Genomic DNA, 15,034 nt, shown 5'->3' with positions numbered 1-15,034 from the left:
GATTTCGATTTTGCTAATTCTTTCTATACAAAATATTAAAATCTTTAGTAATTCGAGTATTTTTTTGGTGTGCACAAGTGTGTTTACTTTTTTCAAACTACTGTTTTAATGTTTGAAATTTAAATCGTACACATTGTTTGGGGGTCCTTGGCTTCCAATAGTGACTCAATAGGGGTCCTCAGGAGTCAAAAGTTTGGGAACCACTGGCCTAGCAGTTTGAACCCAAACCGCTTTGACTGCGAGGAAATGTTGAACAACCTAAACCGTTAAATGTTCAACTCAAAAACAACTTTGGTCTGGTAACACGATTTTCCCTGCATGAGAAAGCAGAAGCTCTTCTCCTCCAACAGGGAAAACAAACTTTGGATCCACAAACTATAATGTCAATTGAGAGAATAACTGATACACACCGCCGCGTGTATCTCAAACGGTACCTTTCGAACCAAAACCCGGCACCAAACCGGGTGCCTTCAAATCCAGCTCCAATTGTACTTTAGTACTCACGATTATACCGCTTCACTCTCTCACCAGTTAGACCTCAAACACAGCAAGAATTATCGGCACCGGCAACAGACGCCACCAAGCTTTAGTTCCTGATTTGCGTGGCTTGCGTCGCTACGTTGCGTAACCGCTCGGTTTGCTGGGAAACGTAGTTCGGTCATGGAGACTTGCCAAACACCACGCATGATGCGGACAGCGGCACCCTAGGACCGTAGTCCTGACACATAGTAGAACAGTAGGCACAGCAGTCATAACACGTGGCTTCAGTTTTAGGGTGCTGACAACAGGAGTGACTGGAGTTATTTATTGTTACAACAGTCCTACCACAACTGACAGCAGTTGGCCACCACTGACAGAAGTGGTGCAGCCCTAAACACAGCAGCACAGGAGTGACAGCAGTCATAACACGCTGACAGTGTAGCGGCTGTTTTAAGGCACAGGTTACTGGAGTGACAGCTGTTCTATTTTTGTATTAACAGGTCAGACAAAGGTAAGTTGAAGTTGGTTTGTTAGTGGCTACAAGACAGCACATCATGGTCAGATTGTCCTCCCAGCTCCAACCACCACCACTCCAAACAACAGCATTCCCTGTAGTAAATATCGCCTAGCAACATAAGAACATCTGGGACAGAATGGACAGAGAGAACTAAGAACTCTGGGGCATATTACCAACAAGTAGCAATAATTATCGCTAAATAGGCTTAGCGACAATTTTTTTATCGCTGCCTATCACTGGATATGTTAGCGGAGAAAACATGCTATTAGCAACGTTTTTCTCCATTGTGCTAAAATATCCAGCGATAGTGGCGAAATGCGTGAATATCGCTGAGAATACAGCGATATTCACGCATTATCGACGAAATACTCTTAGCCATGTTATCCACCTCCCATTGGATAACATGGCTAAGAACTGGTCTGGGCAGGTGTTAGTATTTGGAGATATTCGCGCTTAGCGCAAATATTTCCATCGCTACGCCTGCCTTGCTAATAGGCGATAGCGACTGCTTTCAGTCGCTAACTGGTTGGGAACGCCCACTTTGCATGTCATTAGCGGTAAACATCGCTGACATGCAAAGCGGGCCCCAAACCGCTCGCTATCGCCTAAAATCTGTTGCTAACATCAGTTAGCGACAGCTTGCTAATAGGGCGATAGAATTATCGCTGCTTAGCGGCCGCTAAAGTGGTGATAATTGCCTATCGCCCTGCTTGATAATATGCCCCTCTCTGCTCCCAGCACTGAACAAAACATAGGAGTACAGTATTAAAGCACAATATGTGAATACTACATATCCTCTTCCTTATACAAAAGAAAACACACAATCAAAATAAAACTAAGCAAAAAAACAAAAGTAAAAGAAACGGAAGAATATACTACCAGGATTACTCACAAAACCTATTAGGGATGACTCTAGGTCTGGAGCTTTTTATGATGGAACATCCACTGGAAACACCCACCCCCTTGGTTTCAACAGCAGTCTCTTGACTGATGATCCCTTTAACCTTGACAACTATCCCAACATTCCACCACTTTCCCCCTATGACCTGGACAGCATTTCCCCCCAACCTTTACCACAGTAGTGGGAGCACCAAATGTATCCAAACCCTTGTTCACAACGACAGAAGATTTTACACGTACCAAATCACCCACAAACACAGGGACAATTGTGACTCCATTTTTGTGATCAAACCAACGCCTCTGTTTTGATTGTGTTTTAGACACATTCTCCTTGAAACTGTCCATCAGACTCTCCACATCAGATTCAGACCTGATCCATTTATTCATCCAGCCCAGTTTGAAGCTGGTGTTAGCTTTTCTTCCCTGCAATACCTTGAAGGGAGAAACTTTGGTTGTGGAATTAGGGGTGGTTCTATCGAACCACAACATGTCGTTCAAAGAATGGTCCACATCATGGTTCCCTGACTTTACCCACCTGACATACTCACCGAGCACTCTGTTCATACGTTCAACCAAACCATTGCTTTGCTGGCAATAAAGAGAACTCTTCACATGCTTGATGTTGCATGAATCAAGAAAGGATTTAAATTGACCACTCACAAATTGCGTACCATTGTCTAAAACAAGCACTTCTGGAAAACTCTCCCTCATGCAAATCTCTTTGTGAAACAATATCAGATTGGCTGTGCTGGGGTCCTTCACCAATTTAACTTCTGGCCACTTAAATGCATAGTCAACCAGCACAAAAATATAACGAGAACCTCCAGTCAAAAACTCACAAGGACCCATAATGTCTACAACAACCCTGACCCTGCATCCTGAAGGCCCATCAATGGGGATGGAGTGGACACTATTTAAATATTTTATCTGCCAAATCACACAACACACAATTTTTAACCGCATCATCAATCTGAGCATCCATGCCGGGCCACCCAAAGGTTTCGCAGATGTGATGTTTGGTGAGGGTTGAGTCTAAATGACCTTCATGCGCCTTGCTGATGATGTCTTTTCTAATGCCATGGGGAAGACTGAGTTTCTCTGAGCATAGCAAAAGTCCATCCTCTATGGAAATTCTCCCCTCAACCTTCCAATAGGGTTGCAGAAGCAGAGATAGGACTTTCTCCCTGGGCCAACCACTAGTGGCTAAATCGCAAACCTACTGAAAAACTACATCATCCCTCAATGCATTTATCCAAGTCTCCTCCGAGCAAAGAATAAGTTCAGACAATTCTAAGGCAGCTACAAAACAATTCTCCAAATCCTCTTCACCCAGCTGATACAACTCTTGACCCACACTTTCATTGCTACTCAAAGGAAACTGGGACACAAAATCAACCTGATCATTTTTCCCCCAGGAATGTAAACAACATCAACTTGATACTGCATTAGCCGAGAAACAATTCTCCAAATCCTTGAAGTACAACACTTGTTAACACAAGTGCTAAGAATATTAACCAACGGTTTGTTGTGGTCAATCCGTAATAGAAACTGTCTACCCCATACATATGGGTGAAACTTCTCCTCTGCCCACAGACAAGTTAACCACACCTTTTCAATGACAGAATATGGCTGCTAAGCCACCTTAAGACCTCTTGAAGCAAAAGCTACTGTGTTCTCTTATCGACAGGTGTAGTGGCTACAACAATGGTGTCCAAAAGACCTTTTCTCGTCGTATCCCTTCTTCAGAAATAAGATGACCTAGGTACTCCACCTCCTCACACAACAACTTGCATTTCTCAGATTTGAGCACCACACCATGCTTCCTCAAAAATCTCTAAGACCCTGTTGAGAATGGCATCATGTGACTGGACATCCTTGGCATGGATAAGGACATCATCTTGGAAGACCAGCACACCTCCCACAGACCCAAACAAGTTTTGCATCACCCTCTGGAAGACGGATGCAGTGGATGCCAAACCGAATGGCATCCGTTTGTACTGAAAATTTCCCAAAAGAGAAGCTAAAGCTGTTAAAGGTCATGAATCAGGATGTAAGTCTATCTGGTGATAGGCACTGGCAAGGTCCAGCTTTGAGAAAAGCTTAGAACCCCTAACGCATGCAAGCAAATCATTAATCTTGGGAAGAGGAGGAGAATCCACCCAGATTTCTTTGTTAAGGGATCTCAAATCCACACACATGTAACTTTCCACACCTCTTGCTTGCTACCACCAAAGGAGACAGCCACAATGACGACTTAGTGGGCTCAATAATACCCTGATCACACAATGATTTTAGCTGATTGTCCAAGTTTGCCATCACGCTAAATGGAACACCCCTTGGCTTTTGTTTAACAGATGTGACACCATCTTTCACAATAATTTTGTGTTTGAAACCCCATATTCTTCCTAAACGTTTACCAAAAACTGAGGGAAATTTCTTCTTCCATTTGTGTCCTCCCTCATCACACTCGACAACTAGGACCTGTTCCTTGGCACCAGGCCTACGAACCATGCCGAACAACCCATGATGGAACCATCCTAAGAAGTTCAAACCCTGAAGGGCAACGTAGACTTTACCTTTGATCCTCCTATCTTAGAATGTGAGCACATCCTCAATATAACCAAGGAGTTCAAACTTTTAACCTTCATACGAGACTGGTGAACAGTCAGGTGGTTGTAGAGCTTTATTTTCCCAAGTTTCCTCGGATAGTTTCTGGGTGATCATTGTAATTCTGGTGCCAGAATCAACCAACAGATAAAGAGCTTTGCCCCCAACAGACTTCAACAATAGGATCCACACGACTTGAAGGGTCACCCTCAATGGTTTTGGATTCCTCAGATACCAAGCTCACTGGAGCATCCATCACAATCAACACGATCTTAGAATCAAAATAATCATCAGACTCTACCACACATGCCACAATTTGTTTTCTTTAGACATACTTTGGCAAAGTGAACCATTTTCACGCAATAATTGCACACCACATTGGCTCCAGGACATCTCCCTCCCTTGGGATATGGAGGATATTCACAACAGAAACACATCAATTTAGAATTAATGTACTCACCTTGACTCTTGCTTTTGACTATGGTAGATATCCCAGCTCTGCCTGCAGTTGTGTAGCACTGACAGTACTAAAACGGCTCTGCTTGCAGTTGTACAGCACTGGCAGTACCAGAACAGCTCTACCTGCAGTTGTGTAGCACTGGCAGTACTAGAACAGCTCTACCTGCAGCTGTACAGCACTGACAGTACTAGAACAGCTCTGCCTGCAGTTGTACAGCACTGACAGTACTAGAACAGCTCTGCTTGCAGTTGTGTAGCACTGACAGTACTAGAACAGCTCTGCCTGCAGTTGTGTAGCAATGACAGTACTAGAACAGCTCTACCTGCAGTTGTACAGCAATGACAGTACTAAAACAGCTCTACCTGCAGTTGTACAGCACTGACAGTACTAGAACAGCTCTACCTGCAGTTGTACAGCACTGACAGTACTAGAACAGCTCTGCCTGCAGTTGTGTAGCAATGACAGTACTAGAACAGCTCTACCTGCAGTTGTACAGCAATGACAGTACTAAAACAGCTCTACCTGCAGTTGTACAGCACTGACAGTACTAGAACAGCTCTACCTGCAGTTGTACAGCAATGACAGTACTAGAACAGCTCTACCTGCAGTTGTGTAGCACTGACAGTACTAGAACAGCTCTACCTGCAGTTGTACAGCAATGACAGTACTAGAAAAGCTCTACCTGCAGTTGTACAGCAATGACAGTACTAAAACAGCTCTACCTGCAGTTGCACAGCAATGACAGTACTAAAACAGCTCTACCTGCAGTTGTACAGCAATGACAGTACTAGAACAGCTCTACCTGCAGTTGTGTAGCACTGACAGTACTAGAACAGCTCTACCTGCAGTTGTACAGCAATGACAGTACTAGAACAGCTCTACCTGCAGTTGTACAGCAATGACAGTACTAAAACAGCTCTGCCTGCAGTTGCACAGCAATGACAGTACTAAAACAGCTCTACCTGCAGTTGTACAGCAATGACAGTACTAGAACAGCTCTAGCTGCAGTTGTACAGCAATGACAGTACTAGAACAGCTCTGCCTGCAGTTGTGTAGCACTGGCAGTACTAGAACAGCTCTACCTGCAGCTGTACAGCACTGACAGTACTAGAACAGCTCTGCCTGTAGTTGTACAGCACTGACAGTACTAAAACGGCTCTGCTTGCAGTTGTACAGCACTGGCAGTACCAGAACAGCTCTACCTGCAGTTGTGTAGCACTGGCAGTACTAGAACAGCTCTACCTGCAGCTGTACAGCACTGACAGTACTAGAACAGCTCTGCCTGCAGTTGTACAGCACTGACAGTACTAGAACTGCTCTGCTTGCAGTTGTGTAGCACTGACAGTACTAGAACAGCTCTGCCTGCAGTTGTGTAGCAATGACAGCACTAGAACAGCTCTACCTGCAGTTGTACAGCAATGACAGAACTAAAACAGCTCTACCTGCAGTTGTACAGCACTGACAGTACTAGAACAGCTCTACCTGCAGTTGTACAGCAATGACAGTACTAGAACAGCTCTACCTGCAGTTGTGTAGCACTGACAGTACTAGAACAGCTCTACCTGCAGTTGTACAGCAATGACAGTACTAGAACAGCTCTACCTGCAGTTGTACAGCAATGACAGTACTAAAACAGCTCTACCTGCATTTGCACAGCAATGACAGTACTAAAACAGCTCTACCTGCAGTTGTACAGCAATGACAGTACTAGAACAGCTCTACCTGCAGTTGTGTAGCACTGACAGTACTAGAACAGCTCTACCTGCAGTTGTACAGCAATGACAGTACTAGAACAGCTCTACCTGCAGTTGTACAGCAATGACAGTACTAAAACAGCTCTGCCTGCAGTTGCACAGCAATTACAGTACTAAAACAGCTCTACCTGCAGTTGTACAGCAATGACAGTACTAGAACAGCTCTACCTGCAGTTGTACAGCAATGACAGTACTAGAACAGCTCTGCCTGCAGTTGTGTAGCACTGGCAGTACTAGAACAGCTCTACCTGCAGCTGTACAGCACTGACAGTACTAGAACAGCTCTGCCTGCAGTTATACAGCACTGACAGTACTAGAACAGCTCTGCTTGCAGTTGTGTAGCACTGACAGTACTAGAACAGCTCTGCCTGCAGTTGTGTAGCAATGACAGTACTAGAACAGCTCTACCTGCAGTTGTACAGCAATGACAGTACTAAAACAGCTCTACCTGCAGTTGTACAGCACTGACAGTACTAGAACAGCTCTACCTGCAGTTGTACAGCAATGACAGTACTAGAACAGCTCTACCTGCAGTTGTGTAGCACTGACAGTACTAGAACAGCTCTACCTGCAGTTGTACAGCAATGACAGTACTAGAACAGCTCTACCTGCAGTTGTACAGCAATGACAGTACTAGAACAGCTCTACCTGCAGTTGTACAGCACTGACAGTACTAGAACAGCTCTACCTGCAGTTGTACAGCAATGACAGTACTAGAACAGCTCTACCTGCAGTTGTACAGCACTGACAGTACTAGAACAGCTCTACCTGCAGTTGTACAGCAATGACAGTACTAGAACAGCTCTACCTGCAGTTGTACAGCAATGACAGTACTAGAACAGCTCTGCCTGCAGTTGTGTAGCAATGGCAGTACTAGAACAGCTCTACCTGCAGTTGTACAGCAATGACAGTACTAGAACAGCTCTACCTGCAGTTGTACAGCACTGACAGTACTAGAACAGCTCTACCTGCAGTTGTGTAGCAATGACAGTACTAGAACAGCTCTGCCTGCAGTTGTGTAGCAATGACAGTACTAGAACAGCTCTGCCTGCAGTTGTGTAGCAATGACAGTACTAAAACAGCTCTGCCTGCAGCTGTGCAGCACTGACAGTACTAAAACAGCTCTGCCTGCAGTTGTACAGCACTGACAGTACTAGAACAGCTCTACCGGCAGTTGTACAGCACTGACAGTACTAGAACAGCTCTACCTGCAGTTGTACAGCACTGACAGTACTAGAACAGCTCTGCCTGCAGTTGTACAGCAATGACAGTACTAAAACAGCTCTGCCTGCAGTTGTACAGCACCTCACTTCACAAAAGGACATCCTTCACAAGAGTCTCTGCAAGGGCTGCAGATAGAGAACTCAACAAAGAGGCACCAGTTAAGGCTGCAGACACCTTTGGTGAAAGGAGAGGGTGAAAGCATCCTTTGCTGAGGTCAAGCCATTGGCTCTAGGTATGGTTGCAGACACCTCTGGTGAAGTTAGAGGTGAGAGCACCCTTCGCTGAGGTCACGTCATTGTATGGTTGAAGAGTCCTCTGGTGAAGGGAGGAGGAGAGGGCCCCTTCACTGAGGGCTCATCCTTAGCACTAGGTATGGTTGTAGACACCTCTGGTGAGGAGAGTGGGTGAACAGACCCTTTGTTGAGGTCACAACATTGGCACTAGGTATGATTGCAGACACCTTTGGTGATGTGAGCCGTGAAATCACTCTTCATTGAGGTCACATCATTGCCTCCAGGTATGGTAGCACACCTATGGTGACACGAGAGGTGAAAGCACTCTTCGTTGAGGTGACGTCATTGACACTAGGTATGGCTGCACACCTATGGTGACACGAGAGGTGAGAGTACCCTTCGTTGAGGTCACGTCATTGGCACTAGGTATGGTTGAAGAGTCCTCTGGTGAAGGGAGAGGGCGAGGGCCCCCTTCTCTGAAAGCTCATCCTTAGCACTAGGTATGGTTGTAGACACCTCTGGTGAGGAGAGTGGGTGAACAGACCCTTTGTTGCGGTCACAACATTGGCACTAGGTATGATTGCAGACACCTCTGGTGAGGGGAGTGGGTGAAAATACCCTTCGCTGAGGTCACATCCTTGGCACTAGGTATGGTTGCAGACCCCTATGGTGGAGTGAGAGGTGAAAGCACTCTCCATTTCAGGTCCCGTCATTGGCACTAGGGATGGTTGCAGACACCTCTGGGGAAGTGAGAGGTGAAAGCACTCTTCATTGAGGTCACATCATTGCCTCTAGGTATGGTAGCACACCTATGGTGACATGAGAGGCGATAGTACCCTTCGTTGAGGTCACGTTATTGGCACTAGGTATGGTAGCACACCTATGGTGACTTGAGAGGTGAGAGTACCCTTCATTGAGGTGACGTCATTGGCACAAGGTATGGTTGAAGAGTCCTCTGGTGAAGGGAGAGGGCGAGGGCCCCCTTCACTGAGGGCTCATACTTGGCTCTAGGTATAGTTGCAGACACCTCTGGTAAGGGGAGTGGGTGAAAAGACCCTTCGCTGAGGTCACATCCTTGGCTCTAGGTATGGTTGCAGACCCCTATGGGTGAGTGATAGGTGAAAGCACTCTCCATTTCAGGTCCCGTCATTGGCACTAGGGATGGTTGCAGACACCTCTGGTGAAGTGAGAGGTGAAATCACTCTTCATTGAGGTCACATCATTGCCTCTAGGTATGGTAGCACACCTATGGTGACATGAGAGGTGAGAGTAGCCTTCATTGAGGTGACGTCATTGGCACAAGGTATGGTTGAAGAGTCCTCTGGTGAAGGGAGAGGGCGAGGGCCCCCTTCACTGAGGGCTCATACTTGGCTCTAGGTATAGTTGCAGACACCTCTGGTAAGGGGAGTGGGTGAAAAGACCCTTCGCTGAGGTCACATCCTTGGCACTAGGTATGGTTGCAGACCCCTATGGGTGAGTGATAGGTGAAAGCACTCTCCATTTCAGGTCCCGTCATTGGCACTAGGGATGGTTGCAGACACCTCTGGTGAAGTGAGAGGTGAAATCACTCTTCATTGAGGTCACATCATTGCCTCTAGGTATGGTAGCACACCTATGGTGACATGAGAGGTGAGAGTAGCCTTCATTGAGGTGACGTCATTGACACTAGGGATGGTTGCAGACGCCTCTGGTGAAAGGAGAGGGTGAGAGCACCATTTGTTAATGTCCCATCACTATTACTAGGTATGCTTGCAGACTCCTCTGGTGAAGGGAGAGGGTCCCCTTCATTGAGGAGCCATCATTATCACTAGGTAAGACGACAGACACCCCTAGAGAAGGGAGAAGTGAAAGTTCTCTCCATTGAGGCCACGTCATTGACACTAGGTATGGCTGCACACACCTCTGGTGAAGGGAGAGGTGAAAGTACCCTCCATTTCAGGTCACAAGGATGGCTGTAGATGAAGTCACGTTCATGGCTCAACCTAAGTCTGAAATTAATCAATCTAACCCTTGTTTCACCTTCTTTTGCAGGGTGACCCAACACGAGAAGGAGAACCTGATGAGCCCCGAGAACCTTGGCATCGTCTTCGGCCCCACGCTGATGCGCCCCCCTGAGGAGAGTACGCTGGCCACCCTCAGCGACATGCGCTACCAGAAGCAGCTGGTGCAGACTCTGATTGAGAACGAAGATGTTTTGTTCTGAGGGCGACACGGTACACAACAGCTCCGACGCTGAGGCGCTTCCGAAACATTGCGAGCCAGGTGGAAGTTACGGTCCTAAGACAAGAGCCTGATGAGGATCCTGTGCCGGACTGGGGAGTCCGCAGGGACATTTCCAGAACATTCCGAGCCATGGGGCCATCACGGTTCTAAAGAAGGAGCATTCCAAGGATCTGCTGCTGGACTGGGATGTCTTCAAAGCATCACCTAGAGGATTTACCAAAGCTTCGCGAAGCATGTCTCCTAGAAAGGCCGGTCTGCAGACTAAGCAGTGGTGACAAGTCAACGTTGGAGCCGGCACTCTGACTTTGCCTCATACACGTGCTAAGTCTTCACAGCAGGATGTCGTGATGTCCCCGGGCTCCATGTTGTGATAACGCAGAGGTGGTCACACTGTACCTGCAGTTACAGTCATCGTATATGACGTTGGTGCTATATCACCTCTGCTCTCGGGACAGATTTATCTGAGAGTGGGCCGGGCTCCCACAGACTCTTATTTCAAGCCCAGGGACCTGTGGCTAGTCTGTCCCGGGTCAGTGGGCCCCAGAGAGTGGTCAGGCAGGAAGTGATCTTGGGCCCCTAAATGCAGGTTCCAGGAAAGCAGTAGGATGTCTTGCATAGAACCTAGTTAAACACCCCTGGAGAGACAGATCAGGAGTAGAAACATTTTAAGAGACTGGGCAATGTCCTAGGTATGTACATTGGAAAGGGCAGATCTACACAGCTGAAGGAAGTTTGAAAGATAGATAGATAGATCGATAGATAGATAGATAGATAGATAGATAGATAGATAGATAGATAGATAGATAGATAGATAGATAGATAGATAGATCAAAGCCAAAACAATGCAGACAGGGTTACTTAAACTATGCATGTCAGAGCCATGCTTTTAACATGTTTACCTTCTCGAGTGACAAGTTGCTTTCACGTCACCCATGTGGTGGACGAGTTTCACTGCAGTTTCCCCAACAATGTCCTTCCTTGAGGTACAAAGAGATTCAAAGTAAGAATCCTGGAGTCAGCCCCTCCATCACAAATGATTCGTAAGTGTAGAGTAGTTTGCAATTTTTACTTTGCACCACTCTGTCCACACAGTAAGAGTTTGAGTGGTTTGCACCAGCTTTGCTTTGAATTGATATTTCTGGTCGCCTAATTTGTCAGGTCCTACTCACACCCCAAATTCCTTCAGCTGTGTAAGCGGTTCTTTCAGTAGGCATGTCGGGGGCCCTGAATCCTTGCAGTAGTAAGGAGTTATAATAGATTTTTGCCACTACTTGCTCTACTGCTGGCGTCCTTACCTGCCATTTGAAGTATTTCTTCTCTTTTCAATAAGGGACTGCCACAAAGAAACGTACAACGTTATTTTTTTTTTACAAATAATGGAATAAGATCTTTAACAAAAAAGTAGCAGGCATGTGTGCACCCTGGGGTGCAAGCATAGTCCCCGATTAAAAAAAGCCGCTGAAGCCAATGCTTCGAATGTGGGTATGTAGCGCCTCGATTAGATCCTAGCGCCTAGAAAGAAGGCTTAGCTCAGTAGAGGAAGCTCAAGCTTCTAAAGTGTGGAATATTCATTCCTCTAGAGTCACACACCCAATCAGCAGCGGGATGCATTCCCGGTCAGAGCTCGAGAACGTCATCACACATACTGGTGTCACGCAAAAGGGTGTCACACAAAGGCGTGTCACACAAAGGGGTGACACACAAGGGGGTGACACACAAAGGGGTGACAGACAAGGTGGTGTCACACAAAGGCGTGTCACACAAAGGGGTGACACACAAGGGGGTGACACACAAAGGGGTCACACACAAAGGGGTGTCACACAAAGGGGTGTCACACAAAGGTGTGTCATGCTAAAGGGTGTCACACAAAGGGGTGTCACACAAAGGGGTGTCATGCTAAAGGGTGTCACACAAAGGGGTGTCATGCTAAAGGGTGTCACACAAAGGGGTGTCATACAAAGGGGTGTCACACAAAAGGGGTGTCACACAAAAGGGGTGTCACACAAAGGGGTGACACACAAGGGGGTGTCACACAAAGGGGTGTCACGCAAAAGCGTGTCACACAAAGGGATGTCATACAAAGGGGTGTCACACAAAAGGGTGTCACACAAAAGCGTGTCACACAAAGGGATGTCACACAAAAGGTGTGTCACACAAAAGGGTGTCACACAAAAGGGTGTCACACAAAGGGGTGTCACACAAAAGGTGTGTCACACAAAGGTGTGTCATGCTAAAGGGTGTCACACAAAGGGGTGTCACGCAAAGGGGTGTCACACAAAGGTGTCTCATGCTAAAGGGTGTCACACAAAGGGGTGTCACGCAAAGGGGTGTCACGCAAAGGGGTGTCCCGCCTACCCCGTGACATGGCCGCCGCGCTCTGTGCACAATGCAGTCTGTACATAAAAAGCGGCATAATTATGAGAGAGAAACCAGAGAGCACCTATATTCTCAATGTATGTATCCCTCTTCAGGGCGCTACAGAAATGGCTGCATGTCTATTTTGATTAAAAGTTCGGTGCAGTGCATTGAAATGACAATCCTAACGCCCTCTCAGTTATTTATTTTAGGCTGGAATGGAGTGCGAGCAGCTTTACTTCCGGAGCAGTGTTATGTCCTCGCCCAAAGTCTCTTCCTTTCCACCTTCACATCTCCCCAGGTGTAAATAAAGAATCCGTTCATAGTTTTTGTTCAACTGCTGTACAGGTGCAGACTGTCAACATTTAAAAATAATGTATTTAAAGAAGGCAATGAAATGACATTGTTAATACTCAATGGATGCACACTTTACATTTGTAATGTTTTATAAACTTCAGGAAGACGCCGGGTGCTTGTAAACAACTCATACATTTAAGAAGATTAGTGTCACAGATCGGCTTCCGGGAGATTGTCAACCAATCAGGAATGCTCTTAGGGAGGGCTGGGCTGCATGGCACGTGACATCACAATAGCCATTTCCAATGCTTAGATCATTCAAGGGAGGATAAAACATGCTGATGGATACAAAGCCCCAGTTGTCTTGACTTCTGAATGCAGATGTTTGAATCTCAGTTCACCCTCTGACACTTCTTGTTATCTGAGTCAGGAGGCTTTGCTTAGCTTATCCTCCATTTTGTCTGCCAGGATTGGGTAAAAAAAAGTGGCCCAAATTATATGTGAGGAGCAGAGACATATTCCCTCTTCTCACACCTGGGGATTGGTTAGTTGACTCAGAGTCAGACCAAGGACTGAAAACCTTCTTTACTTTCCATTGGAAGGACCGACCCACTCTTTTAACATTTTCACCCACTTTTTTCATAGTACAGTAATGCTATGGGCGGCATTGCCGGGGGGAGAATTATGGACATTTCTTTTATATTCAGTCAACATTCTAGTCATCAATTTTGGTTCCTTTCATTTTCTAAGGGTTGTCAGGATTTCTTGGAGATCTCTTGGGATCTATTATGGTGATATGTGTATGGCCTCTCCCAGGTTGTTTATGAGGTCTCTGTCCAACGGAAGGGTTTGAATGTCTCCTGCATTATTCAAAGCCATTAACATTATTGAGTTTAAAGGAGCAGAACTAGTGAACAGACCCACAGCAATGTCTAAGGGGTTGATTACGATGTCGTTTGGAAAGCATTCCGAGCGAATCAGTCTCGGAATGGTTTCCAACCGAATTACATTCAGGGAGTCCGACCGACCAATTACGATTGTTCCGAATATGATTCAGTCAGACTCCCATTGACTTCATAGGAACCTGTGTTGCGAACGAAATCACAAGCTCCCATTTAAGAAAGGGGAGGGTGGGGAAAATCGTGCACCCTATGGTGGGCTACCAATGGTGCCTGCCACACCATGCATAGTTGCAGAGAAGGGTCCCTGTGGTCCCCAACAGGCTCCATTCATAAGGTTTCCGATCCTTGTCGGAACAACCAATTCAGAAAGGCTGTCCGAATCTGACATCGTAATCGCTCGGTCAGAAACGCGGTGTTGCCCTGTATGAGTCGGCTCCGAATGACTCAGTTCTTTCAAATGGCATTCAGAACCAACTCGGAAAGTCAGAACGCTGTACAAACATTGCAAACAGTTGTTCAGGAAGTTTTCCGAATAGTTCGGAAAGAATGATTCTGAAATGGATTTGGCAGACTCGAATCTGATTTGGAGCCTTTCCGACCGACATCGTAATCGATGGAGAATCCCACCATTGTTGATTAGTACTCCACCCTCTTTCTACTCAAGTGTCTGGTTCACTGAAAGGTTTCTCTGCCTACAATGCACACGACATCTGCTATCAGCAATAGTGCTAGGAAGATACTTACTGATGGTTATGTGAGTAGTAGAACAGTTGGTTGACACACTGCTAGAGTTAATGGATGTCTTTCAGAGCATCCAGTAGGCCCCAGGGCCCAGGGTGCATTGCCGACAGCAGCGTCAGGTTCCAGAACGTTCTAGAGACTTGTACATTTAAGTGTATTATCAGCAGTGCTACAGAATGATGAACGTGCATAAGAACACGTTTTTATTATTGTGAACCTTGCACCTAAGACTGGTAATACCTACTTTGGGTCTCATGAACCAGAAGTATGTATGTATGTATGTATGTATGTATTTTAATGCTTATTAAGCGCAGCTGTCACCCAGCGGGTATCCTGGCGCT

At 46.2% G+C, this 15,034-nt stretch overlaps 1 protein-coding gene across 2 annotated transcripts in view; it reads left to right on the top strand.

Annotated features, from left to right (window-relative positions):
- The window catches only part of CHN2 (chimerin 2), a 601,556-nt gene extending 588,615 nt beyond the window's left edge, over positions 1–12,941 (top strand). For both annotated transcript variants that reach the window (XM_078664041.1, XM_078664042.1), the window contains one exon: positions 10,207–12,941. In XM_078664041.1, the coding sequence (XP_078520167.1) occupies positions 10,207–10,378 (172 nt within the window). In that variant the 3' untranslated portion in view covers positions 10,379–12,941. The remainder of the gene's footprint in view (positions 1–10,206) is intronic.
- Positions 12,942–15,034: the final 2,093 nt, after the last annotated feature.

Source organism: Lissotriton helveticus, chromosome 10 (genome assembly GCF_964261635.1).
Source record: "Lissotriton helveticus chromosome 10, aLisHel1.1, whole genome shotgun sequence".
NCBI classification, from domain to species: domain Eukaryota; kingdom Metazoa; phylum Chordata; class Amphibia; order Caudata; family Salamandridae; genus Lissotriton; species Lissotriton helveticus.
Note: the sequence above shows the minus strand (reverse complement) of the source record. Positions and strands in the feature narration are given on the sequence as shown.